The sequence below is a fragment of the Ascaphus truei genome, chromosome 4, assembly GCF_040206685.1.
Source record: "Ascaphus truei isolate aAscTru1 chromosome 4, aAscTru1.hap1, whole genome shotgun sequence".
In the NCBI taxonomy this organism is placed as follows: domain Eukaryota; kingdom Metazoa; phylum Chordata; class Amphibia; order Anura; family Ascaphidae; genus Ascaphus; species Ascaphus truei.
This window is the reverse complement of record NC_134486.1, coordinates 262349805-262375742: the sequence shown is the minus strand read 5'-3', so window position 1 is coordinate 262375742 and position 25938 is coordinate 262349805. Positions and strand designations below refer to the sequence as shown.

Sequence of the window (25938 nt, the reverse complement as noted above, 5' to 3'; positions counted from 1 at the left end):
AACTCACCTTGGCAAACTAGACACCCTCTTCAACTCAATATGTTGCTTTGTACTACAATGTAACTACAACACACATCACTGCGAAATGCTCAAAGAACTAGATTTGCCCTCACTTGAGTCTAGGTACAAAGTAACATTTTCCTGTCTTGTCTTCAAATTCTTTCTGGGCAAGCTACACGTCTATCTGAACAAGCTTCTCACCCCTACCACATGCAGCACTTATCACCTGAGATCTGACTCCAAAAGACTGTGGAAGGTTCAACAAAGAATCTGTCCGCTCCTCCTTCTCTTACCATTCACTTAACAGCTGGAACAATCTAGCTATAATTAATAATAATAGCATGTTCTTGTATAGCGCTGCTAGTTTTAGGTAGTGCTTTACAGAGATATTTTGCAGGGCCCTGCCCCGTGGAGCTTACAATCTATGTTTTTTTTTCATGCTGGAGATAAAGTGGCTTGCGCAAGGTCACAAGGAGCCGACACCGGGAATTGAACCAGGTTCCCTTGCTCCAAACTCAGTGACAGTCAGTGTCTTTACTCACTGAGCCACTCCTCTCAAAACCGCCACCACTCTTAATCTTGTCTGTATCTGTTACATACGCCTATAACATATATATCTTTAACTGTTCATGCAATGTCTTTAAATATAATGTATAACCGTGTTCATTTAATGTAACCATGTATTGTCATCATAACTTTATGCCCAGGACATACTTTAAAACGAGAGGTAACTCTCAATGTATTACTTCCTCGTAAAACATTTTATAAATAAATGTAAAGCTCTTGGGCCCGCTTGAAGAAGAGACCTGTATACTACAGTATAAGTAAAAAATTGATAACTGACACGTCAGTGTCCTAAAATATATCCTAACCAAAAGGAAAGTACAGTATGCAGTATAGATTTTGTAGCACCACCAAGCAAGGTTTTTCCCGACACATTGTTTCAGATAGGTTTGAGTATTCTATATGAACTGGTGCTGGTGGGTAAATGCTGTTGTCTTTCTTTAGTATCTAAGTAACATAAATGCAGTAGTATTTGTAGAATATGTATAGCTTCATTACAATTGTGCACCACCTATTCTCCTATATCATATGATGAGAAGTCTGGAACACAGTTAACAATCCACAAACTTTCCCCCCCCAGCTAAATGGAAGTTACTGAATCATTAACTGTGCGTTACCCAGCTTCTTACCATGTTGAATAGGGAAAATTGAAATCCATTTTTCACTCTTCAGTGTAAAATGTCCCAGAAGGAGAGAGAGTGACATATAGTCCCATATATATATATATATATATATATATATATATATATATATATATATATATATATATATATATATATATATATATATATATATATTCCCTGAAACCCGCCTCCAACACTCCTATTAGCATGTATCCCAGGAGTAGCACTGGGTTAACATTAGATTATTTGCTTTAGTGGATAAGACAGTATGATTAGCCTAACGTTAATTTAGGATAAGGTTATGTTAAATAAACTAACGGAGCTTAATGCATTTGGCTCTTAGTGAGTTAATGACGACAGGTGATCACTACCATTAGTCACACAGATGAATATGAGAACATTAAGTGGGTGTGTCTTTTTTAAATGTGGTTACAGTGCCAAATAATTGTGTAATCATTTGTATCACATGTATGATATGAAGCGAAGTAATGTAAATATGAGAGCAAAGGTCGTGTATTCACAATAATACCTTCGCTTCGCTTAAAATACATACAGGATGGGAAATAATTATGAAATGTTATGAAATATTGGTAATTGTGTTATACAAACATTTACATTTGAAACACTTATTATTTTATTATTGTAGCAATCTTTTTCTACCATACACGGCACAAGTAGTGTATTTGGTTAGCGCTGGTGAACCTGACACACACCTACTAATACAGTAGGTATTTCTCCCTTATACTGCAATTTGGTTGCACATGAATGATTCTTGATATTACAGTATGTATTCTCTTTCACATAAGTGCCCATATAAGCAAAAGCTATCTAATGCTACAAGGTGGCTATAAAATGGACATTTTTATAAATAGACTTACAATGAGCTTTTATCTTCGTATAGTTCATAAAAGCATTACCACACGATCTTGAGATCAGAATAATCAAATAGTACCACAAACCAATATGTTGCAGGCCATGGCATCATGTTTATTCTACATGTGCTACTGTTAGTCCCCAGTAGGCCCCCAGTCGTAAAGATGTTCTCCATCAGAAAAGAAATGTCAAACTAATGTCATTATTACATTTTTTTTTAACTTATTTTCATGTTTTGGTTTGCCTGTTTTCATTACATAAAAAACCCACCCAAATACACTATATAAAAGTTAAAACATAGCCTACTCAGAAGAGCATGGTACAGGCATACCCCGCATTAACGTACGCAATGGGACCGGAGCATGTATGTAAAGCGAAAATGTACTTAAAGTGAAGCACTACCTTTTTCCTACTTATCGATGCATGTACTGTACTGCAATTGTCATATATGTGCATAACTGATGTAAATAACGCATTTGTAACAGGCTCTATAGTCTCCCCGCTTGCGCACAGCTTCGGTACAGGTAGGGAGCCAGTATTGCTGTTCAGGACGTGCTGACAGGCGCATGCGTGAGCTGCCGTTTGCCTATTGGACGATATGTCCTTACTCCCGAGTGTACTTAAAGTGAGTGTCCTTAAACTGGGGTATGCCTGTATATTTATTTTTTAATGTGCCAAAACAGCAATGTTGTCATGGTAACAAACATCTCTCAGGGCATACAGCAATGTAACAATAAAAACAGAACACTTACAGTATTTGTACAAAAAAACAAGACCCCTCCATCAAAGGCACCGGAGAGTGAATGAGAACAACTAGGCTGGGAATAAACAATAGGACTGAGAATAGAAACTGAGCCACTTTTATTTCTGAGGTTCAATACAACCAAATTGAAAAACATGGCAGTGATATGACCGTTTATCACAACAGTGTTTCTAAGTATGGTAACCTCAAGCTGAGTGCTGGTTTTTTGCTTTCTGTCTTATCATTATCATTGTTTTAGGAAAGAGAGTCCAAAAGTTAATCACTGAGGCAGTGCAATCTCCAGTTCAAAACTATTATTTAAGTAATAATCCCTGAAGAACTGGGCATTACTGGCCAATAATGCACTGGCTGGGAGAGTTGAAGGCCCGAGGCGAAGCTGATTGGCTGAAAAACTTGCCAGGGTTATACTGAATGGATAATGCCCGGAATTTTTTTTTTGTTTCAATCTTTTTATTGGGGTTTCAGGGATATACAAATTTTTACAGTCTGTTGCTCACGAGGTATTTGTAACAGTGTGCAGTGTACACGATACAGACTGATAAAAGATATTTCTCTTATTTGGGTTTAAATTCAAATTACAGCTTATGATTGTACATTTTGAACGAGTTATATCCGAGTTATATCCATCTGACCCCTCTGAGTCAAGTAGATGACAACAGTTTTGGATTCTCTGTGAGAAACTTAGAGAGGTCCGAGAGAGACAAGAAAAGGAATAGAAGAAGTAGAAAAGGCAGGGTAAGAAGATGAGGTTGGGGTGGCAAAGGGAAAGGCAGGGGGGGAAGGGGAGACCCGCTCAAGAAAGGCAAGGCACAAGGACTGGAACAAACTGCCCAATCCCCCCCACCCCCCACACCTGACCCCCCAACCTGCTCAACACCATCTAATTTTCCAAAGCCTATTGCTTTTGCCATTGTTCCATGGTCATAACCTCGTTTATTCTTTTCATTACAGTTCTTCTAGAGGGGGTATTGATTTTTTCCAAGCTGTGGCTATAGAGCATCTTGTAGCTGTTGGGATAAAGGAGACCATCGCCCCATGGCAGACGTGAGATTTTCTATTGTCTTAGCCAGCAAGAAGGTCAACGGGTCCAGAGGAATTCTCAATTCTGTGACTTCCTGGATTATTTTTTGGACCATAGTCCAGAAATTCTGGATATGTGGGCCATATCATCTCCTCTCAGGCCACACCCACCCCAGCATAGATCAGGTGTTCATGAGAAGATCTGGCTCAGCCTACTAGGAGTTAGATATAATTGAAATAGAATGTTTTTATATTTTCCTTTGTTGTTGTGGAAATTGAAGTTTTAGCTGCTGATTCCCAGATATCCTCCCAGTCATCCCTATCTATCTCAGTTGAGATCTTCCACCCATTTTAGCATGTAGTTATGATTTTGGGTAGATACTGAGGACTCTTCCCACGTATATTCCTGATATCAGGTCTCTCTGGTAGTTGCCTTTTTTGCAGTACTTTTCAAATTTTGCTAAGTTTGGAAAACTTGTTTTATGAGATATTGTTAAGAGAAAATGTCTAATTTGAAGAAAGTTGAAAGCTGCAAGTCCTGCGTTTGGTATTTGTTTTTCGCTTTAGATACATGCTCCGGTCCCATTGCGTACATTAATGCGGGGTATGCCTGTACAAACTTTTCAGTGTAGTCTTGATAGTTCGTATAATATATTGAATGATAAAACATTGATATAGGTGTAACGGGTATTCCCTATGAATACCGCCGCTACTACCTGCTGTGCAACCTGTGTGGCTCTCAGGAGCCTAAGCCTCCACTTGGGGAACCTGGGGTACATACATATCATACATCTCTAGGTGCAACGCCTCCACCTGGGAGGGATCCCAACGGAGTGGGAGGAGGCCCTCACAGGAAACAACCACACAACACGAACAAATATAAAACAGGACTGGCTTTACTGCATGGAAACACATATATCACGCAATAACATCATAACATCATCATGCGCCACGGCGGGCGCTAACCACACTGGGTGTCACGGCGGACACTTTCACCTCTAGGCGTCACGGCGGACGCTACCACCTCTAGGCGTCACGGCGGACGCTATCACCTCTAGGCGTCACGGCGGACGCTACCACCTCTAGGCGTCACAGCGGACGCTACCACCCACAATGTGACCCCACCCTGAGTCCAGTAACCCCCACCCAAATGTCTCGTACTCCCAGAGTCAAATACCACTGTGCATATGTGTGTGTGACTGCGCAGCCACTATGTTTGGTGATAGGCCTGGTTGGTGCACGTGAGTTGCAGGTTACCTGCCCGGGCTCCAGCCACGGGTACCGCAATATCAATCCGCACGATCCGACGTTGTCCTCCACACCGCGTGGGTTGAAAGTCCAGCGCGAACAATGTCTCTCCTAGTCTTAGGGTCTTTGGTGGTGTTCTGAGCCCAGAACCCACCTCGCAGGGCCGCACGGCGTCAGCACTGTGTCCCTGACTACTTGACCAAATAATGGGGCAGTGTCCCTATCTAGGGCCTGTCCCTACGCTCCACAAGCTATTAGATGGCTCAGGACCTACTTGGGACCTTGGGGGCTGCTGGCCTATGCAGAGGGTCACTGACCCCTGCATCCACCTCTTACCCCTAGCTGGTCCGGATCCTGAGTGACTGCCTAGCTGCAAAACCCCGCGAAATGTATCTAACTGGGAGCAGGGGAATCCAGCCTTCCAATTGGCTCCCTGGCGTCACGTGTCTCTGCCCCTGTGCACCCTGGGGGCTGTCCTTCCCGCCTTGCATGTGCGCGAGCTGTTTGGAGCCTCTCGCGCTAGCTGGCCTCCTGCGCATGCGCGAGCTGACTAACAATGGCGGCGCCCTGCTCCGCTAGCCGCCGGGACCCTAACGACGCGATCGCGGCCTCGGCAACTGGCCCGCTCGCGTCCCCGGCAACCGGCCCGCTCGCGTCCCCGGCAACCGGCCCGCTCGCGTCCCCGGCAACCGCCCGACTGCTTCCCTAGCAACCGGCCGCAATACAACCCCGCGCGGCAACGGGGAAGGAGGGGGTGAGTGCGCGAGGGGGGACCTGGCTACATAGGATTACAAGAAGTCTAGACATATATCACATAAAAATACACCACACAGAAAGGGATGGAGAGGGAAAGGGGAGGAGAGCGGTTTATGGTCTGGAGTATGTGTCTTTGTTTTCTATTATGTTCTTCATTGTAAAGATTCTTGTGCACAGGGCGAAGAGCAGGCAGCCCTGCCTCGTGCCACTTTTGATCTGGAAAGAGTCAGAGGGAAAGCCCTGGTGGATAACCCTTGCTCCCGGGTTATTGCTCTCAAAATTCTTCCCTCAAAGCCGAATGCTCCAAGCGTTGCATCCAGATATGGCCAGTCTATCCTATCAAAGGCCTTTTCGGCGTCCAGACTCGACACCACCACCCGGATCTTTTTTATGTGGGCAAACTCAATTAGATCTATAATTCGTCTCGTGTTATCGTCCGCTTGTCTATCTTTGATGAATCCAACTTGATCCGGGTGAATTAGTCTGGGTAGGATAAGACTTACTCTGTTGGCCAACATTTTACAATATATTTTAATATATTAATTTATTAATGAGATTGGCCTATAACTTTTACAATCTGTTGGATGTTTGCCTTGTTTATAAATTAACAAGATGGACGCCTGGCGCATGTGTTCCAGGAAAGATGCACCCACCAAAACCGAGTTACGGAGCATATGTGGGGCTAAAAATGTAATTATTTTTTTATTATATAAATCGGAGAACCTGTCTGGGCAAAGGGCCTTGGATGGTTTTAAATTTTGGACTACTTCCACTAATTCTTCTAGTGTAAGTCTTTTTGTAGACCCTTTCGTTCCTCCCTGTTGAGTTTGGGCAGATCTGCATCTATTAAGAAGCTACTAAGTGCTTTCTTTGTGGTCTCACTATGTATTACCTTCTTACTATTGTATTGGTCTTCATATTATGCTTTAAACTCTTCCACAATAAGTTTGCGGTTAGAGGATAGGGCTCCCGATTTGAGTTTCAATAGATTATATATTATAATTTGGCTGTTTATCCCTAATTTTATTTGCCAACATGGTATTTGGCTTATTTGCTTTTTCAAAAAACTTCCTCTTTGACCAGTTCAGTGATATATAAGCCTGGGAGATTAGGAGCATATTCAATTCAATTCTAGTGTCCTTTAGCTTCCTCAAGACATCCAGCACTCCATCACGCTTATGTGTAATAAATAGTGAGATCGTGCAGTTTAGCCTGTAGCTTCTGTATTTTGGTATCTCTCTGTTTTTTTCTGCTGGTGGTTATACTGATAAAAGTACCTCTTAGGGTTGCTTTATGTGCCTCCCATAAGGTGGTATGGGAGTTCACACTGTCTTTATTAATTTTAAAGAATTGATCTATTTCTGTGTCAATTATCTGGATAATTTCTGGAATTTTTATAATGGATTCATTCAATTTCCAGTTTGCCCCTGGTCTGTCTAGATTAATTTGCAAACACTGTAACTCTATCGGTGGGTGGTCTGACCATGAAATATCATGGATTCTAGAGTAGGAGACCATAGGAACCAGTCTAGTAGACACACAGAAGTAGTCTATCCTGCTGAAGCTGTTGTATGGATATGAAAAGAAGGTGTATCCTCGCTCCCTTTAGTGGTTCTCTCTCCAGATATCTATCAACTGGTTGTCTTTCAGACCTTTAAGAAGTGCAATTACACCCTCATTTTTCCTTCGCCTAGGTTGAGATGATGATGTCTCTAGTTCTGTGTCTAATGTCTTGTTAAAGTCCCCTGCTAGAATTATATGCCCTATTAGCTACCGTCTGTAAAGCTACAAAAAATGTGTTGAGGAAACCAGGGTCATTTTCGCAGGGGGCGTAAATGTTTGCGATTGTTTAATATTGTCCTTGGATTGTTCCAACCAGGATTAAGAATCTCCCGTCGCTATCTTTTTTTAGATGTTTCGATCGTGAAGAGAAGTCTATTGTGAAATAAGATTCCTACCCCTCTTCTTTTTTTTTTTTTTAATTTTAGCTGAAGATAAGTAATATTGCCTAATAGTTTTTATCGAAGTATCTTAGGAATTTTGCTAAAATGAGTTTCCTGAAGATGAACGATATCGACTCTCTTTTTTTTGTAGTCTGTGAAAGCTACCGTTCTTTTGTTTGGGCTGTTTAGGCCCTTAACATTGTGTGATATAATCTTTACAGCCATACTGATTTATTGAAAGTTGTGCTTACCACATCCATGTGCCACATCTGACCTCCCAGAGGACTCCATAAGCTCCCCTGCTTCTTGACGTTTCTCCTGATCACTCCGAACCCCTGACCATATGAGGGTAATGGGGGTGGGAAAGGGGGGGACCAGACACAAGAGAAGACGGGTAACACTACAAAAAAGAATTAACCGAGTCATTGTTGGTCCCAACTGACCCTGAATCAACTGCCCATGGGTATACCTCTCTCTCTGGACCCTATATGGCCCTGGTCCAGAGTCTCGGGTGACCAGCAACCCCTAGTATCCCAGGGACTTTGCCAGCGATATGGACAGGGCCCACATCACCTGTAATAAGGCACATGTGCTGGCAAGGCCCCCCACACCCCCTTTGTCTTTTTTTTTTTTATTCAACTCATCCCTTCCTAACTCTCCGAAACAAAGGCAGCAGCTCATCTGGGGAGCTAAATATCCCTGAGCTTATACGATCTTACTACTAAAATTTTGCCCATTACCTAAATGAAATAATTCTGTAAAATCACCTAACTAGCTGAACTGAACCGCTACTACATCTAACTTGACCTTAATAATACTTTTTTAATACTATCCTTTTTTTTTTTTTTACACTTTTAACCAATTAAGTGTTAACGCGAGTTAAACGCCCCACTTCTGGAAGGAGCCACAGCTACCCCAAACCCTTTCCAACGAAATACATTTCTCCGCTAAGACCACGTTCAGATCCCCATATTTTTTGTCTCATGTCTCCCTTTTTCCTCTTTTTTCCCCTCTTTTCTTCTTTGAGTTCGAGTCTCCCCTCCGCCCCTGCAACGGAGTGCGTGGACCGCCACCGATGTCAGGGCGACCCACACTCTCCCGCTACCAAAATTGCCAGTCCCAGGGGGGCACTCTCCCCCCGGCCCCGCTTGTCCTGCTATGAGATCTCTTAGAGAGTTTTCCTGTTCCGGCTCGCTTCTGCTCCGCTCCTTATTCTTGAGGAGCCGGACCGGGGCAGTTGCATGAAGCGCTCTACTGAATGCCTATAGAGCGTGTAGTGTTTCTTTAAAGTTATTTGTGTCTGAAATTTCAAGGGACTGCTGAGTCTCCTTAAGCATTAATTGATTTCAATTAATGGCCATATCAGTTCTCCCACGTGTAGGAGCCCTCACTTCGCTCCAGACCTGCTCGGATGAGGATCTCGCTTCCCTGGGAGCTGTACTGTAAGTGAAGCATTTCTTTCCAGGTTTTTTTTTAAGGAATTCTTCGCCTTCAACTGGCTCTTTGATGGAGAAAGCCTTTCCATTTTTGATGACCAGGAGATTGAAAGGGAAAGATCAACAATACCGGACCCCATTCTCTCTAAGGATCCTGGTTACCGGTTGAAGGTTTCTTCTCCTTGATAAAGTTGAGGGGGAGAGGTCTTGAAATATCTGCATCTTTGTTCCTTCGAAGGTGCAAAAAGGGGTGCTTCTGGTGATTTGGCACACTGCTTCCTTTGTTTTGTAGTAATTGAACCTTAAGATGATGTCTCTCGGGGGGGTTCCAAGCTAGTGGCCTGGCTCGAAGTGCCCTGTGGCATTTGTCCATCTGAAGCTCTGCTTCAGATTTACCAGGGAGGATTGATGTCAGCCATTTTGAGGTGTGGTTTTCTATGTCTGTGATCTCCCCTGGTATTCCCCTTATCCATATATTATTTACTCTATTTTCAGAATCTTCTCTGATAAGTCCTCAATTCTTGCTTTTAGGTACTGTAAGCCGTTGTTTTTAAAAAATTTTTTAGAGCTTTTATAGTAGTGTCCAGATTCCTTTCCAACGCATCAGTCCGGACTCCAATACCGTTGATATCTCTCCTGAGCTCCTTAATTTCATTTTGAAGCAGAGATTTCAGGTCGTTAAACAGTTTTGTTATATCACTTTTTATTACCAGGTGACTCTCAGGGCTCTCACCTCTGCCCCCCTTACTCTTCCGCTCTGCTTCCTCGCCATAGTTAGATGCCGCTGCAGCCGCCACTTTCTTCTCGCTGCGCACCATTCCTGCACTGTTTTATTTCATAAATGTGCCGGGTGTCAGCGGAGCTCCGCCATTAGACCGCCATACCCGTGGCAGCTGCGCATATGCCTGATCTGAACATTTTTATTGAAATAAGGTTAAAATAAGAGATTTGTTTCCATTAATTGTGTGTTTCCCTTTAATTATGTAATTCCCCTTTAACTGAGCAGGACTCCTTTAAATGTAGGAGATGGATGTTCTTTGCTTTTTTTTTTTTTTTTGAGTTCGTATAATTTTGTGCCTTCTCTGACTCCGTCCGTACCTCTGAGCTGGTATTTGGAGAGGAAGCCTTAGGCTTGGTTCCCGCTGGCTGCTGCAGTGCCCGCCAAAAGAGCCGCCCCTCAATGGGGCAGGCCCAATGCAAGGAGTGGGCGCCGCGTTGCGCAATCCGTTTTTAAGGCAGACATGAAAATTGTGAGGTAGAACTATCGACGGAGTGCTAGGCCACGCCCCCTGGCGGTTCAGCCAATGAGGGCGAACCTGCCGGGTGATGTCATGGCCGCGCCCCGTCACTCCCCCCCTGTCCTACTGCACGTGCCGCCAGCCTGACAGGCATGCGTGCAGCGCAGACAGCGGGGCCGTAGCCTAACAATGGAGACTCCGTCTGCTGATCCTGGTGGCCATCTTGGATTGGACTCGTGGCAAGTAGGAGCTGGATTAGGTTATTTGTTTATTTTATAGTAGTTATAAGGCTTTGGAATGTCCACACAAAAAAAATCTGTTTCAAAGGGGTATAACAGCAAGTGAATATTGACCTTATGTAATCTTTATTTAGGGAATTGTAATATTTTTGTAAACTTTTACTGTAGTTAGTGCATTGTTTTTAGCAAGTGCCTATAGCTGGGTTTTTGCTGGCAGACAGGCCGGGATTACGCTCCGATCGGAGCTAGACAGAGGGTCCCTGAGGGGGAAGACAGCTGCCTCTCCGCGAGCCCCGCGTGGCAGCCACGAGAAGGTCAGGCTTTGACCCATCCCACCCCCCTTTCTGGTTAGCCTTATGGTCTGCCAGTGGAAGTCGCGGGGGAGGGAGCCGCGGGGACTCGGATCCAGTACTTGGGTATGGGATAGAGGGTCGTCGTGCTCTGCTGGGAGGCCGCGAGTTGCACCGCCGGTACCCACCACTCCTGATGCAGCCGCTTTGCTGTCCCTGCTCACCTCGTTTTGGGTACTCCAGGACCGGGGGTAGCTCCACGGAGCGCGGGTATTCCACCGGAGGCCCCGCACCTCCACACTCGTCGCTCTTCCACTCTGCCTCATAGGCTGCTGGCGGCCATTTTATTATTAGTGTATGGCCGGGTCGGGGCTAACGTCTTATGTAGGGAGCTTCTGCTACTGGTCTGATAGTCGCCGGCTACCTCTGTCCTCCTGGGGGGAGACCCAGTCCACTCTGAGGGCCCGCGCTTGCTGGGTGTGAGCAAGATCGGAAGCTCCAAATACCCTGGAGTGACACTCCAGCGTAAGATGGCCGCTCCTCGCTACACAGGTCCCCGCACCTTCGGCCGATCACACATTGGCTCACACTTCATAACCGGGCATAATTTTTATATGGCCAAACACCTTGTGGCTCCCTCTCAGAGATTGTGCTGATTTTAATTTATTCAGCTGACCCGTTGCTGTAGTTTGCAGGCTTCAACAGGTCAGCTTATACGGAGCTCAATCTAAGTGCGACCGGTTAGCTGAGCATCAGGCCACGCCCCCCTAAATTAAATGTTGAATGTATTATAATGTAACATTTTCTGTTTCTATAGCAACAATTTACAAACTCACATCCCCTTCGTCTTTTGAAACAGGCTCTGGCACAACCCTTTTTGAGCCCTGCCTTCTCTCTAGCAGTGCACCAATTGTATTGTGCTGGTCACATTATCTACCCCACAGAACTTTGTCCTATTAATATGCAAATGCATTCCACTGACTGCAGAATACTCCTCTGCAGCCATTTTGTGAACCCCCGAGCCGAATCTTTGCTGATCGATCACCGGAGAACGAATCGATCTGCAACTTAGCTAATTCTTATCATTGTGTGGATTGTATTTATGCACATATTAAAAGGAAAAAAATAACATGAAAAAAACGGAAGCTTGAACTGCTGCTTTAAGGTAGAAGATGTGTTAAATATTATGTATAGATAGAACCTACTATTGCCACACTCTGGTCCTAAGCAGAACTGCACCTTTAGGCACATTTAACAATATGGTATGAGAATTCCATTCAACAACTGTTTAATGCTGCACTTTATTCTAAATTAACAAATAAACAAAAAAAAGGGTTTAAATTTGTTATCAGGTTTCATTGCTAAGTGATTGTTGAATAAATGTGCATTGCTATTAAGAAAATTTTAAATGAAAGGAAACAGGTTTCAAAATCTTTGTATATTTACAAAATGTTATGATATACAGTAGTGCAGAGTAAATAAGTACTTCAGTATTAGGTGATACCTTTTTTATTTGGACTAATAATGAATATTATAAGACAATCTTTTGAGAGTTCTCTCTGTTCCTCAGGTCAGCAAAACTGATTTACAAAGATTCCATAAGCTTAACACAGAGGCAAAAAAAATGATAATCTAAGGCAGGGGTGCTCAACTCCAGCCCACAAGCCCCCATAACAGGTCAGGTTTTCAGGAATTCCCAGCTTCAGCACAGGTGGCTCAATCTGAGCCCTTCATTGTCACTTTTGCTGAAGCAGGGACTGGAGTTGAGTAAAATCAGATTAATATAGCTTGCAACTTGAACTACTTTTGTCTTTGCTCGCTCCATAGTTGCTGGTAAGCTACATATAGATGTTTTTGCTTCGTGTAGTTTTCTTTCTTTTTTTTTTTTTAAAGCAGTTTATCTCGGAGCCAATCCTGCCTTTAGTACATGGCAAAAGTTGAGTGGTGAGTAATAAATTATCTAAGCATGCTGACATTCGTTTTAAAATGAACTAAATATGTTTTGCATAGTGGGTGTGGATGGTATTTAGTATTTTAAGGCATGTTAACATGAGTCAATAAGTTAATCATTTGTATGTAATTTGCATTCAATCCTCTTAACTAGAGTGCCAGCTCACCTATAGATGCCTTACACTAGGTTACCATGTAGATGAAAACAGATTTTGCATTATATTTAAAGTAATAGAAAATTGGAATTTACAAATCAAATTTACAGTTACTGACATTCTCATAGCATTGTACAGTAAGCCTAAATGTAGGTATTTATTATCAGTTTAATATCCGTCTCTAACCAGCTTTATAGAGACTATAAAGTAAAGCTGCCACTAACCCTTTTTTTTTTATACCATAAGAACAGAGGGTCCTCAAGAGCTGGACCAAATGAACCTGGTTCTCAACATACTTACGGTAAAATTACTGGTGCTAGTCCTATTTTTTTAAAAAGATATTTAAATGGGACACCAGGGATCAGTAAACTAGACAGTACACTATGCAGAACTGCAGAGTTGAACAAAAATTAATTAATTGGAAAAAGTATCCAAAAACTTCCAGTACATAAAACATAACTTAAATCCTAGGTGCGAGGACTCCCGTCTGGAAGCTTACCCCAATACATGTTCCCAACTTGCACCGCTGTCCTCTGTATTATGGTCAGCACTGCCTTGCTCTCCAATGCTCCAGACCCCTGCACTGAGTCTCCTCAGTTCCCTGCTGCTGACTCTCTGTCAGCTCTTCATTTACAAGGGCTTTGTCAGCACACAGCATTCACCAAGAATATCAAGTCTAGAATGACTCTCTTGAGGCTGTGGAGAAGGTGTATTTATACCCCTGTCCCAGTCAGGGAGACGCCAGCTACTCTGGGTAGGAACAATATTCCTGGTCTCTGCACACGGCCCTAGACCCGCTTGATGAGATTACTGGGGTTGAAGGTGGGCCAGGAGAATGCTGATACAATCCCCTTCCACAGGCAAACCATACAGATACAGCACCAGGTCTTACAGCTTTCTTGCAGAGCAAGTCCACTCAGCAGGTGGTCGACCTCTCCCTGGTTCCTCAACAATGGGCCTAATCCCATCAGTGTCCAGGCCTACAAGACCAACTCTCATGTGATTACAGCCCATGTTGCAAGAGAGACTTAACCCCTACAGGACCCCACTCTTTAACAGGACTGTACAGTATGTCATTGTTTTACATCCTTTGAAAGGATATATAAGAATGCTACAATAAACTACATATATAAATAACTTCATAACAGTATGATCCGAAGAGGATCAGAAAGGGTCCCAATTTTATATAGCACTCAATGCCGGAGACAAATGAACTGGATAACAATGATCCTACAGGGAAAATACCTGTATAGGGAAATAATAGAAAAAACAGAGAGAGGTAGAACCCCAAGGAGAGCACTCTACCAATGTGTAGCCAAAATGTATCAGAACCTAGTAAGGTGGGTGAGTAGGGAAATAATAGCCCTACAGAAACCAATAAGTCCAAAAATAATAAAGTTTTATTAGTTTAAATACTCGTTAAAAACACACATATATCATTCAAATCATTAAAAAAAAAAAACATACAGAAGTGGCTTATACAGTCAGTTGTATCTCAGAGAACTATCTATATAGATATGAACTCTGCTGTCTGTTAACATCCAATTCAGTTATACTCTAATGTTTAACTGAGGCAGTACTGTAATCCTATGGAGAAATAAGGTATAATAATATCTGATGAGTATCAGACTGTGTCAGTTCAGGCTTGTTACTATTGGGTAAAATACATTTTGACACAGATGGTAATCCCTGCAACAATATCAGCAATGCAATTTGTCTTTGAGTTCATGCCACATGAACAACCTCAATATCGGCGTTATCACAAACGTTATTAGGAAAACACCCTAAGAAGCAGGAATCAAAATTTCATTAAAGGTACAGCTTGATCACGCTGGATCCAGGTCAAAGTCAACAAGGCTTATTATTCTTTAGCTCAATACATTTATTCTCACTATTAGTGATCCCTGCAACAATTAGGGAAATGTAGTTAATCTAGAAATTAATGCCGCGGGAACAAAATAAATGTAAGTATGGTCTCAAGCGTTGAAAATAAGATGCCCAGAGGAGCAGGAGAACATATGCAAAGCCAAGAATATAGTAATTATGCAGCCTGATCACGGCGGATCAACAACAGAGTCTAAATGAAGACTCCATGAGGGAAACAAGCCTGACTCTCGCAATGTGCAGGATTACTGGATTTCGCCACCTCTGATGACGTCAGCTAGTGACCTCTATTCCCGACGATCGTTTCACGTAAAGCTACGCTTCTTCAGGGGAGGATTAGTAAATAACTACTTCATATTATTGATGGGTAGGGGTAATGGCGGGCCTAACTTTTATTTAAAAGTGGTCAAATCTACTCCTACCATCCCATACGAAGCTGCAACATATGAAATTGAGTACCATCCCTGTCCGATGATAGTAATTTTATTTTTGCGATATGCCTGGCCTACTGCCATTTGAATTTCTTCACTCTTGTGACAATGTCACAAACTTTGGTCTACATTCATTTATTTATAATACGTTATAAAGAAAAAAAAATCACTCCATACTTCTTTGAATTGTCTGAAGCTTCTGAATTGTCTTCGCAGTTAGGGTCCAAGGTTCACATCCATGCGTGAGTGCAGGCAGAATAGACTGGTCCTTTTTCAGGCAGTGTGGAATGCTCCCTTGTAAGATTGTCTTGTTTCTTCCAAATGTTCTCCATCCCATCTTTATTCTCCTATTGATTTCATTTGAAAGATTTCCTTCTATTGATACTTGCTGACCAAGGTAGACATAATCTTCAACTTCTTCCAGTTATTTATTTTAGTTGCGCCAGACTGCAGCCCCTCTTGTCATTCTTGAGGGGCCTCTTCCTGCAGTTCTGGTTGCATTTCTCCCTGCACATTTTTTATCTTTGGGCGCCCAGTATCCCAGAACAGTAGGGCCAGGGACCTCCTTGTCAACCTACACCTGGCATTAGCCAAACTGGCTATTTATAAGTCTAGGAAGCAGACTTTTGGCTGGGGAGGTATTCCTTACCTGCCAGGTGCTGGTGCGCTCCCGTATCTGTGCAGAGTACACCCACGCTGTGGCCACTGGGCAGGAAGCTGCGTTCACTTCCCAGTGGGCCTTAAGCGGGGTGCTATGCTCTGTATCCCCCTATGGTTTTTCTTTTAAGCTTAACCTCCTTATTTAGTACACTGTTTTTCTTATTTACAGTTGCACTAGTTTCTGGTCTAAGTTTATTTTAGTTAAGCCTTAACTTTTTCTGGTTGGTCTCTCGACCAACCAGATGTCGTATTACCTGATTGGCTGGCTTTGCCAACCAATCAGTGTAAGGCTTAAAAATAGTCTTAATAATCTAGTTCTATTCCATTTATTTGTAGAGTTCACACATTTGTTGAACATCACTTTGGTTTTGCTGAGATTCATATGGAGGCCCACCTTCTAACTTTCTTCCACATGTTGTTGTCTTCTGCAAATCATAGATGACTCAAGTATTTACAGTTTATTTGGATTTCTTTTTCTTTCTAATTCAATGTCCTGAACAATTCTTCAAGTGTTGCTGTGAAACATTTTGGTGATATGGTGTCTCCCTGCTGTACTCCCTTGCTGATCTTACTTGTCTCCTCATCTTATACTATATTAGTGAAAGCACTGTATGTTTGCCTGCCTGCCTGCATGCATGCATGCCTGCCTGCCTGCCTGGATGTCCGGTGTCCCTAGGGGAAATCTCATTGGTCCCTTGGCCCGCCCCCGCACACCTCTCATTGGCCTGAGGCGGAGTGACGGGCCAAAGGACACACAGGGACACACACACACACACACACACACACACACACAGGGACACACACACACACACAGGGACACACACACAGGGGGACACACACACACACACACACACACGGCTCACAGTGTTAGCAGCACCCGCGCGCACCTCCTCCTCTCCCCGTGTCTCCCGCGCTTTCACACCGACCCCCCCCCTCCCCCGGCGCCGCTACAGTCAGCGGGACACACACACACACTATTATTAGCCCTTCAGCGCCCCCCCCCCCACCCAGTGCCAGCGGCCGTGCGAGACCCCCCCTGTATATCTCCCACCTCTCCCCCCCCCCACACATATACATGCCCCCCCCTCCCCGGCGGGGGAACAGCCAGTGGCCAGGCAGGCTGCCTCGCGGCGCCGAGTGCCCAAGATGGTGGCGCCCGGGACACAGCGGGGGAGCGGCCACAACACGCTGCCTCCCGCCTCAGATCCACGTGGGACCTGCCGGATGGGTGAGTGAGCGGCCTTCACCTCCCCTCCACCCCCCCTTCACCTCCCCTCCACCCCCCCTCCCCTCCAGTGTCAGTGTCTCCCCGATACCCCCCCCCCCGGCGCCGCTACAGTCAGCGGGGGAGCGAGCGAGCGCCCGGGACACAGCGGGAGAGCGGCCACAACACGCTGCCTCCCGCCTCAGATCCACGTGGGACCTGCCGGACGGGTGAGTGAGCGGCCTTCACCTCCCCTCACCCACACCTCACCCACACCTCACCCCCCATCACCTCCCCTCACCCCCTTTCACCTCCCCTCACTCCACTTCTCCCTTCCACCCCCCTTCACCTCCCCATTTACCTCCCCCCCTCCACCTCCCCTCCACCCCCCCCCTTCACCACCTCCCCTCCACCCCCCTCCACCCCCCCCCCCTTCACCTCCCCTCCACCCCCCCCTTCACCTCCCTTCCACCCCCCCCTTCACCTCCCTTCTACCCCCCCCCTTCACCTCCCTTCCACTCCCCCCCCTTCACCTCCCCTCCACCCCCCCTTCACCTCCCCTCCACCCCCCCCTCCACCCCCCCACCTTCACCTCCCCTCCACCTCCCCTTCCCACCGCCTCCCCCCCCTTCCCACCGCCTCCCCCCCCCTTCCCACCGCCTCCCCCCCTTCCCACCGCCTCCCCCCCTTCCCACCGCCTCCCCCCCCTTCCCACCGCCTCCCCTCCACCTTCCCACCGCCTCCCCCCCCTTCCCACCGCCTCCCCCCTTCCCCCCCTTCCCACCGCCTCCCCCCCCCTTCCCACCGCCTCCCAGCCCCCCTTCCCACCGCCTCCCAGCCCCCCTTCCCACCGCCTCCCCCCACCCCTTCCCACCGCCTCCCCCCCCCGTCCCACCGCCTCCCCCCCTTCCCAGCGCCTCCCCCCCTTCCCACGCCTCCCCCCCCTTCCCACCGCCTCCCACCCCCCCTTCCCACCGCCTCCCACCCCCCCTTCCCACCGCCTCCCACCCCCCCTTCCCACCACCTCCCCCCCCTTCCCACCGCCTCCCACCCCCCTTCCCACCTCCCCCCCCCCTTCCCACCACCTCCACCCTCCCCCCCTTCCCACCACCTCCCCCCTCCTCCCCCTTCCCACCACCTTCCCCTTCCCACCACCTTCCCCCTCCTCCCCCTTCCCACCACCTTCCCCCTCCTCCCCCTTCCCACCACCTTCCCCTTCCCACCACCTTCCCCCTCCTCCCCCTTCCCACCACCTTCCCCCTCCTCCCCCTTCCCACCACATCCCCCCTTCTCTCCCTATCCACCACCTTCCCCCTCCTCCTCCTTCCCACCACCTCCCCCCTTCTCCCCCTTTCCACCACCTCCCCCCTCCTCCCCCTTCCCACCACTTCTCCCCTCCCCCTCCGCTCCCCTTCCCACCACTTCTCCCCTCCCCCTCCGCTCCCCTTCCCCCCCCGCTCCCCTTCCCCCCCCCGCTCCCCTTCCCCCCCTCCGCTCCCCTTCACCCCCCCTCCGCTCCCCTTTCCACCCCCCCCTCCGCTCCTCTTCCCCCCCCCTCCACCTCTTTTTCCCCTTTCCCCTCCCACCCCACCCACACTTCCACCCCCTCCTCTAACCCTTCCCCCCCCTCCTCTAACCCTTCCCCCCCCTCCTCTAACCCTTCCCCCCCCTCCTCTAACCCTTCCCCCCCCTCCTCTAACCCTTCCCCCCCCCTCCTCTAACCCTTCCCCCCCTCCTCTAACCCTTCCCCCCCTCCTCTAACCCTTCCCCCCCCTCCTCTAACCCTTCCCCCCCCTCCTCTAACCCTTCCCCCCCCTCCTCTAACCCTTCCCCCCCCTCCTCTAACCCTTCCCCCCCCTCCTCTAACCCTTCCCCCCCCTCCTCTAACCCTTCCCCCCCCTCCTCTAACCCTTCCCCCCCTCCTCTAACCCTTCCCCCCCTCCTCTAACCCTTCCCCCCTCCTCCACCCCTTGCCCCCCTCCTCCACCCCTTGCCCCCCTCCTCCACCCCTTGCCCCCCTCCTCCACCCCCTCCTCCCCTTCCCGCCGCCCTTCGCCTTCATGCCCGTCTTACCGCCTCCCCACCCCGCCTCTGCCTTTCACCCGCCCTTACTCCGGCCGCCTCTGCCTTTCACCCACCGCCTCACAGCCGCTGCACGCACTCAACAGACACCCGCCACACTCGACACATACCTGCCGCCACACACACCTGCTGCCTCCCGCCCCTACGCACCGACATCACTGACCCACCGCCTCACACCCTAGCAGGACCCCCCACTCACAGACAGCACTCACAACCCACGCGCCAGCCGCCGCCTCACACCCTTGCAGGACCCCCACTCACAGACAGCACTCACAACCCACGCGCCACCCGCCGCCTCACACCCTAGCAGGACCCCCACTCACAGACAGCACTCACAACCCACGCACCACCCGCCGCCTCACACCCTAGCAGGACCCCCACTCGCACACAGCACTCACAACCCACGCGCCACCCGCCGCCTCACACCCTAGCAGGACACACGACTCAGATTTTTACATCACTTATGGCACCAAAATATACATTGTACTGTGGTGTGGTTACAATAAACCATTTTTATACAACATCGTATTACATTTTCTTCCATCTTTCTTTTCAATATTATTATCCAACCTTTACAACAAACAGTCACCTATTGTTCCACGATTTATAAATAATACTACCTATTACGCATTTACATCCCGGGCAACGCCGGGTCTCTCAGCTAGTCTAATCTAATAGTTGATGTGGCATTCTTGTAAATATTTTTTAAAATATGAATGTATGCCTCTTCGATGCTTTGTCTTCTTCATGCCTTTAAAACTGCTGACGTGTAGACAGAATCAAATCCATTTTCATAAAAATCTTTTTTAAAAATCATAAACTACTAGCATATATTGGAGTGATCAATTCCTGCTTAGTATTTTTTTTTTTTTATTAACTTTTACTGAGTTTTTACCTGTTTATTCTTACACTATCCTCAGCAGTTACCGTGGCAAACTCTGTCTTTTTAATGTGTAATGCCAGTGGCCATTTTCATTTCCATTGGAGGAAATTGTTTGGGTAAATATATCTCCAGTATGCGACTATAGACTTTCAAGAGGATGGCTTTGCTAAATGCAGCAAAAAAGGGACTTTACAATTGAAATGGTGGTTAGAGAGGATTGCTTTTTCAATGTTGAGCAGTTCTTTCAACAGTGCCTAGCCTTCTCAAGATTTGTTCTGTAACGGAGAGGGTCATGCAATAGGTGGAGGAAGCACATGATTGATATGCATTGTCCTTTTTTAAGTTCACCATCATAAACAAAAGAAAACGACTTAATTTCTAAATAAACAAAAAAAAGTAAACTGTTTATTTTAAGGGTGATTGCATGTGTTTAGGTTACATTGATAAGTAGTTTTTCAATATGTTTTTTTTTGTGTGTGATAGTTTACATATGTCAGCCATATTGATAAGTTACCCTGCCCACCTGTCCCCCAAGTGTCGGTCTTTCTGGGGCTCTGTTGGGTACAATGGGCAGGTACAGTTTGTGTAACGCGGTGTGTGCTACCATAGGAAGAAAAAACATGTGAAAGTTACTGTAAAATCCGAGAATAGAGTACACTATTCTAAGTGAACCCTGATTCTATACTTTTGTATTTGTATATGAAAATCATAAACATGGTTGTAAGTAACTCTCAAAACGTTGCTGTAACAATATCTAAAGGCAATGAACTTTTGCAACAAGAAAGGATTCTTACTAGCCTACAAAAAGGGCAGCTGATTTGACTTGCAAGCATGTATGTAAATGATCCCTTTTTATCACACAGGTCATGCAGCTAGGCAGTCATGAAACAAAGAGAAACTCATCTTTCAGCTTGTCAGGTCTTGTAGAAGTCCCATTATTTTTTTAAAGAAGTTCAATTAAGCAATTTTACATGAAAATGAGGCACCACAGAAAATGTTTATTTGCATAATTTGCATCGAGTTGCCAGCAGGCAAAGCAGCTTTTCTGAACTTGGCTGACATTCCTTAGTCAATCTAGTGTTTCTTCTGTAAAATCAAACTCCTATCTTAGGCTGAGTCCCCTGTGCTGCTGATCGCGCTCATGCTTGGAGAGCTGTGACGTCACCAACTCTCCAAGCACGAGCGACAGGTGTCTGAGCTATTTCGCAAGCGCGGGGGGGGGGGGAGGTTTGGGGGATTCAAAGTCAGGTTTTTTTTGTTGACGAAAGCGTGGGTGAGCGTCCGTGCCCGCGCGTGAGCGGGGACATAAAAATTGAAATAGCCAGAAGCAACCTCGCCAAGCACAGCACGGTCAGCGGCACAGGGGACTCAACCTTATTCCTATTTCTCGCTGCCTTCCAAAGGGTCTGCAATAAACAATCCTTTTGACAGGACTGTGGTTAATGCATGAAGCAACCAGAAATATGTTGTGTAAAATTATATTGGCTATCTTAACCAACCTCACTACTTGTTGTTGTAAAGGTGTTAAGCAATCTTTTCCACAACCTATATTTCAAAAAAAAGGAGTTGCTTCACTTTATTTAAGGGAAGACGTTTTTTGCTTTCTCTCCCCCTCCCCTCCATATACACATTTTTTTTAAATGTTTTTTTTTGTAATCAATGGGGGAAATAGCTGACACTTTAAACCCTTATCTCCTATTATTACATTATAAATAACAGCACTACTATGTAATGTATTTGCTATGCAACGCTATGTTTTAGCATGTATAATGTATGTTTGTACAGTAGCTGTATAATTATTTTTGATTGTTTCAATAAGCTGTGTTTAGAAATGTCATATTAGACAGTAGTAGGCTTTATTTATCTAACAGATCTATCATTTGATCTGCAGGCAGGATTTTCATTACTAGCGTATATACATGTTGTTTAATTCAGTTGTCTTGTTACTACTTTCATTTAGTGTCCTTTTACAATGTCCGCAAACAATAATTTTATTGTAATTATTTTGTTATACTTTCCCTCAATACCATCTTAGTTACTGTATAGTACTGCTACTCTAAGTAGAAGTTACAAGCATCACAGAATGGGGTATGGAGCCTAGGATCAAAAGTCAGGCATGTGTGGTTATGTAGATCTAAATGGCAGAGAATTGCAGCACACACACTTACTGTACTAATAAGATTAACAATTCTAGCCCAACTTGGTACTACAAGCCCAGTGGTGGTTTAAACATACGCTGCCCATTGGCACTTAACTTGAGGCTGCATCCTTCGCGCCACCCTCCTCCTCCTTCATCATTGCGGTGTCAAAATGACGCAGTGACATCATGTTTCCATGACAACACAACACCATGTGACGTCATGTTGCCATGGCTGCGCGTCGCCATTTGACACCATGACGCTGAAGGAGGAGGATGGCACAAAGAAGGTAAGAACTTTTCAGAGGCCCCACGTTCTCCCCCGGCAAACGTCCAAGACGTTTGGCCGCAGCCAAAACACCGCTGGGACAATTTGTTGCGCATGCTCCCACGTCCGCTACGACAAGCCAGGTCTAATAAGTGCAGGTTTACATTTCCTGCGCGGGACCAGTACACTTCCTAGACCTGCTGCTCCAATGCGTAATCTTTAAATGTGCCGCGTGGGACATTTCCACATGCACTTATCAGACCCGACTTGTTAGGCACAGCAGACCTGGCGTGTCCAGCTCCGAAGTACCCTGCAGTGACGTGTCCCAGCAGCAGAACCCCACCTGCGTTTTGGCCATGACCAAATGTTTTCTGTATATGGCGGGAAAAAAGGGGATACATTTGCTGCCCCCAAAATTTGCTGACCTAGGCCCAGATCTAATGGGAAATCTGCCACTGTACAAGCCTGTATTACTTCTAATAAATTCTATGAAAAAAGTCCTGAAACATCACTGATACTACTGCACAGAGTAATAAATTGTCACGCCAGGAACTCCTTTCCCTAAATGTCACTTTTATGTCTGTAGCACTTCTTCCTATTATGTGTTATTTGTATTATTTGTTATTTATATGAATGCCACATGCCAATGGCACTATATAAATAAAGATATACATGCATACATACATATGTTAAAGGTTCACTCGAAGCAGCATTTTTTAAAAATTTGTTTGTTATTTTTTATTAGGAACCACATTGATTTTAGCTCTGGAGAACACCTGCTCCCCGAGATACTTACCTCCGTGGGGGGGGGGGGGAATCTCTCTCGACGGAGGTAAGTATCTCGGGGACGAAGGCCAATTGGAAGCTGCAAGGGATGACGTCACGGCTTCCTATTAGCTCGAGTGACACGGGACATTTAAGCCACCATTACGAGTACCCAAACTAGCCCAGGCAGAGCTGCTACTGGCACCCCCTCCGAGGTAGGTATCTCAGGAAGTAGGGTGTCTCCGGAGCAGTAAACAACACGGTTCAGCTCCAGGGAACCCCTGCTTCAACCTGGTTTCAAAAACAAACAAAAAAATGTCGATTGGACTGCTCCTTTAATTAGGATGACCAGACGTCCCTGTTTAGCCAGGTCAGTCCCGTTTTTTGGCCGTTTGTCCCGGGTCCTGATGTTTCTGGCCACTGTCCTGGTTTTTCTGTTCGCTGGCTGTACATGTGTGATCAGCGCTTGTGCTCATGCGAGATCAGTACTTGCCAGCCATGCATGCACGATCAGCGCTTGTGCTCATGCGAGATCAGTACTTGCCAGCCATGCATGCGAGATCAGTACTTGCCAGCCATGCATGCACGATCAGCGCTTGTGCTCATGCGAGATCAGTACTTGCCAGCCATGCATGCACGATCAGCGCTTGTGCTCATGCGAGATCAGTACTTGCCAGCCATGCATGCACGATCAGCGCTTGTGCTCATGCGAGATCAGTACTTGCCAGCCATGCATGCACGATCAGCGCTTGTGCTCATGCGAGATCAGTACTTGCCAGCCATGCATGCACGATCAGCGCTTGTGCTCATGCGAGATCAGTACTTGCCAGCCATGCATGCACGATCAGCGCTTGGCGGCCATCAGCTCTTGGCAAGCTCAGATCGCTCATGTGCAAACGACGAACACGCATGCGCACAAGCAGCCACCAAACATCGATCACGCATACGCGACCAGCTGTTCGCGCATGTGCAGTCGGCACTCGACATTCGTTCAGTCGGTGTTCGGAACTGCGCATGCGCAGTCGGCGCTCATGTCTGCGCATGTGCAGCATTTGTCCCGATTTTAGCCAGGACAAATATGGTCACCCTACCTTTAATGGGAGAAGAGCATTTTACCTTCTTTTCATTGATTAATCATTTGGGAAACACCTCTAATTATGTTTTTCACGGTTGTTTCTTTTGTGGGTGCTTTTACCACATGGTCCGAAACAGATTCCTTACTATGAAATCAGCCGCTATAAAGATTCAGTCTGTGGCTAGAATGATAGAGAAAGAAGAAAGCGCAAGACCCTCATAGTGTAGTATATAAAATGTGAATTTTTTAACCAATCAGCTTACTGCATGACTGATTTAAGGCATTATGGGAGTATGACACATTCCCTGTTGAAGTGACTGTGCGTCACGAAACATGTTGGAGTTCTTTTGTTTGAAGTAACCTGATAGATATTAGGCACTCTATGCTCATTTGAGCTTTCCTTGGACTTTCCTGGACTTTTATAACATACATATACAGACACGCTTCTACTCTATGCTGATTTCCATCACTGAGATCGAGGCGCTGAGAGCCCGCGGAGTATTCCGGCTGTGGCTGTGATCAGCTGGAGCTTGTGACGTATCAGACGTCACCCCGTGGTTGACCATATTGGTGTGAGGGTTTTCCCTCCCCATAACGGAGTAATACACTGACAGAGTGGCATGCAATCAGATGCGAATATGTGCTGCTCTGAGGTGAAGATGACTAAGGCTGCGTCCACGCCAATTAAAATCAATTGGTACGGCCACGCTCACACGGCGCGCGCATTACACACAGAAATAGCCCCGATCCATGCCCCCCTGCTCGCGCTTGCAAAACTATGCAGGACACCCTGCGCCCATGCTTGGAGAGGTGGTGATGTCACCGCTCATAAGAATGAGCGCTCTCAGTGGCAGGGTGGATGCAGCCTAACGAGGCAAGCTACTCTGTGGCAGCTGATCTCTACCTAATCTGGCCATCTGGTTACTCTGGAGGAGAGGAGATGTGGAGTTGAACACCAGCGGCACTCCTGGAGTGAGACCGGAGCCTTTTAAGGAGGACGACGAGCCATTGAGGATCCTGTGCAGTAGCTGTGGGAGCGTCTCATTCATACTGGTAATTATACCTACATGCCTATCTGAATCTTTTATCCTGTATGTGTATATCTTAACTTTTTATAAAAAAAAATAATTTTATATACTACACTGAGGGTCTTGCACTTTCTTCTTTATCTATCTAGTTGGTGTTGTCTTTACATCAGCCTATCCAGTACAGCAGCAGACCCTCCATTCCTAAGAGAGGTTTTATTAATGTTTTGCATTGTGGTATTTGGAGTATTCAAGCATATACTCTTTTTTCTTAACACACAGTTTATTTGTAATTAACCACTTTGATTTATATGTGGTTGCATATATCATTCATAATCTATATACCTATTGATTACGGGTCTTATATGACCATTGGTTCATGGATATATTTTTGAATTTGTGGCTAGAATGAGACAGAAACATATC

The 25938-nt window shown here is 46.1% G+C and overlaps 1 protein-coding gene across 15 annotated transcripts in view; it reads left to right on the top strand.

Moving 5' to 3' along the window:
• Positions 1–25938, top strand: part of AHI1 (Abelson helper integration site 1) — a 282040-nt gene that overhangs the window by 115531 nt on the left and 140571 nt on the right. For 6 of the 15 annotated variants that reach the window (XM_075597395.1, XM_075597393.1, XM_075597394.1 and 3 more), the window contains exon 20: positions 21106–21160. The exons of the other annotated variants lie outside the window; for them this stretch is intronic. In XM_075597395.1, the coding sequence (XP_075453510.1) occupies positions 21106–21160 (55 nt within the window). The remainder of the gene's footprint in view (positions 1–21105; positions 21161–25938) is intronic. 15 annotated transcript variants of the gene reach the window in all.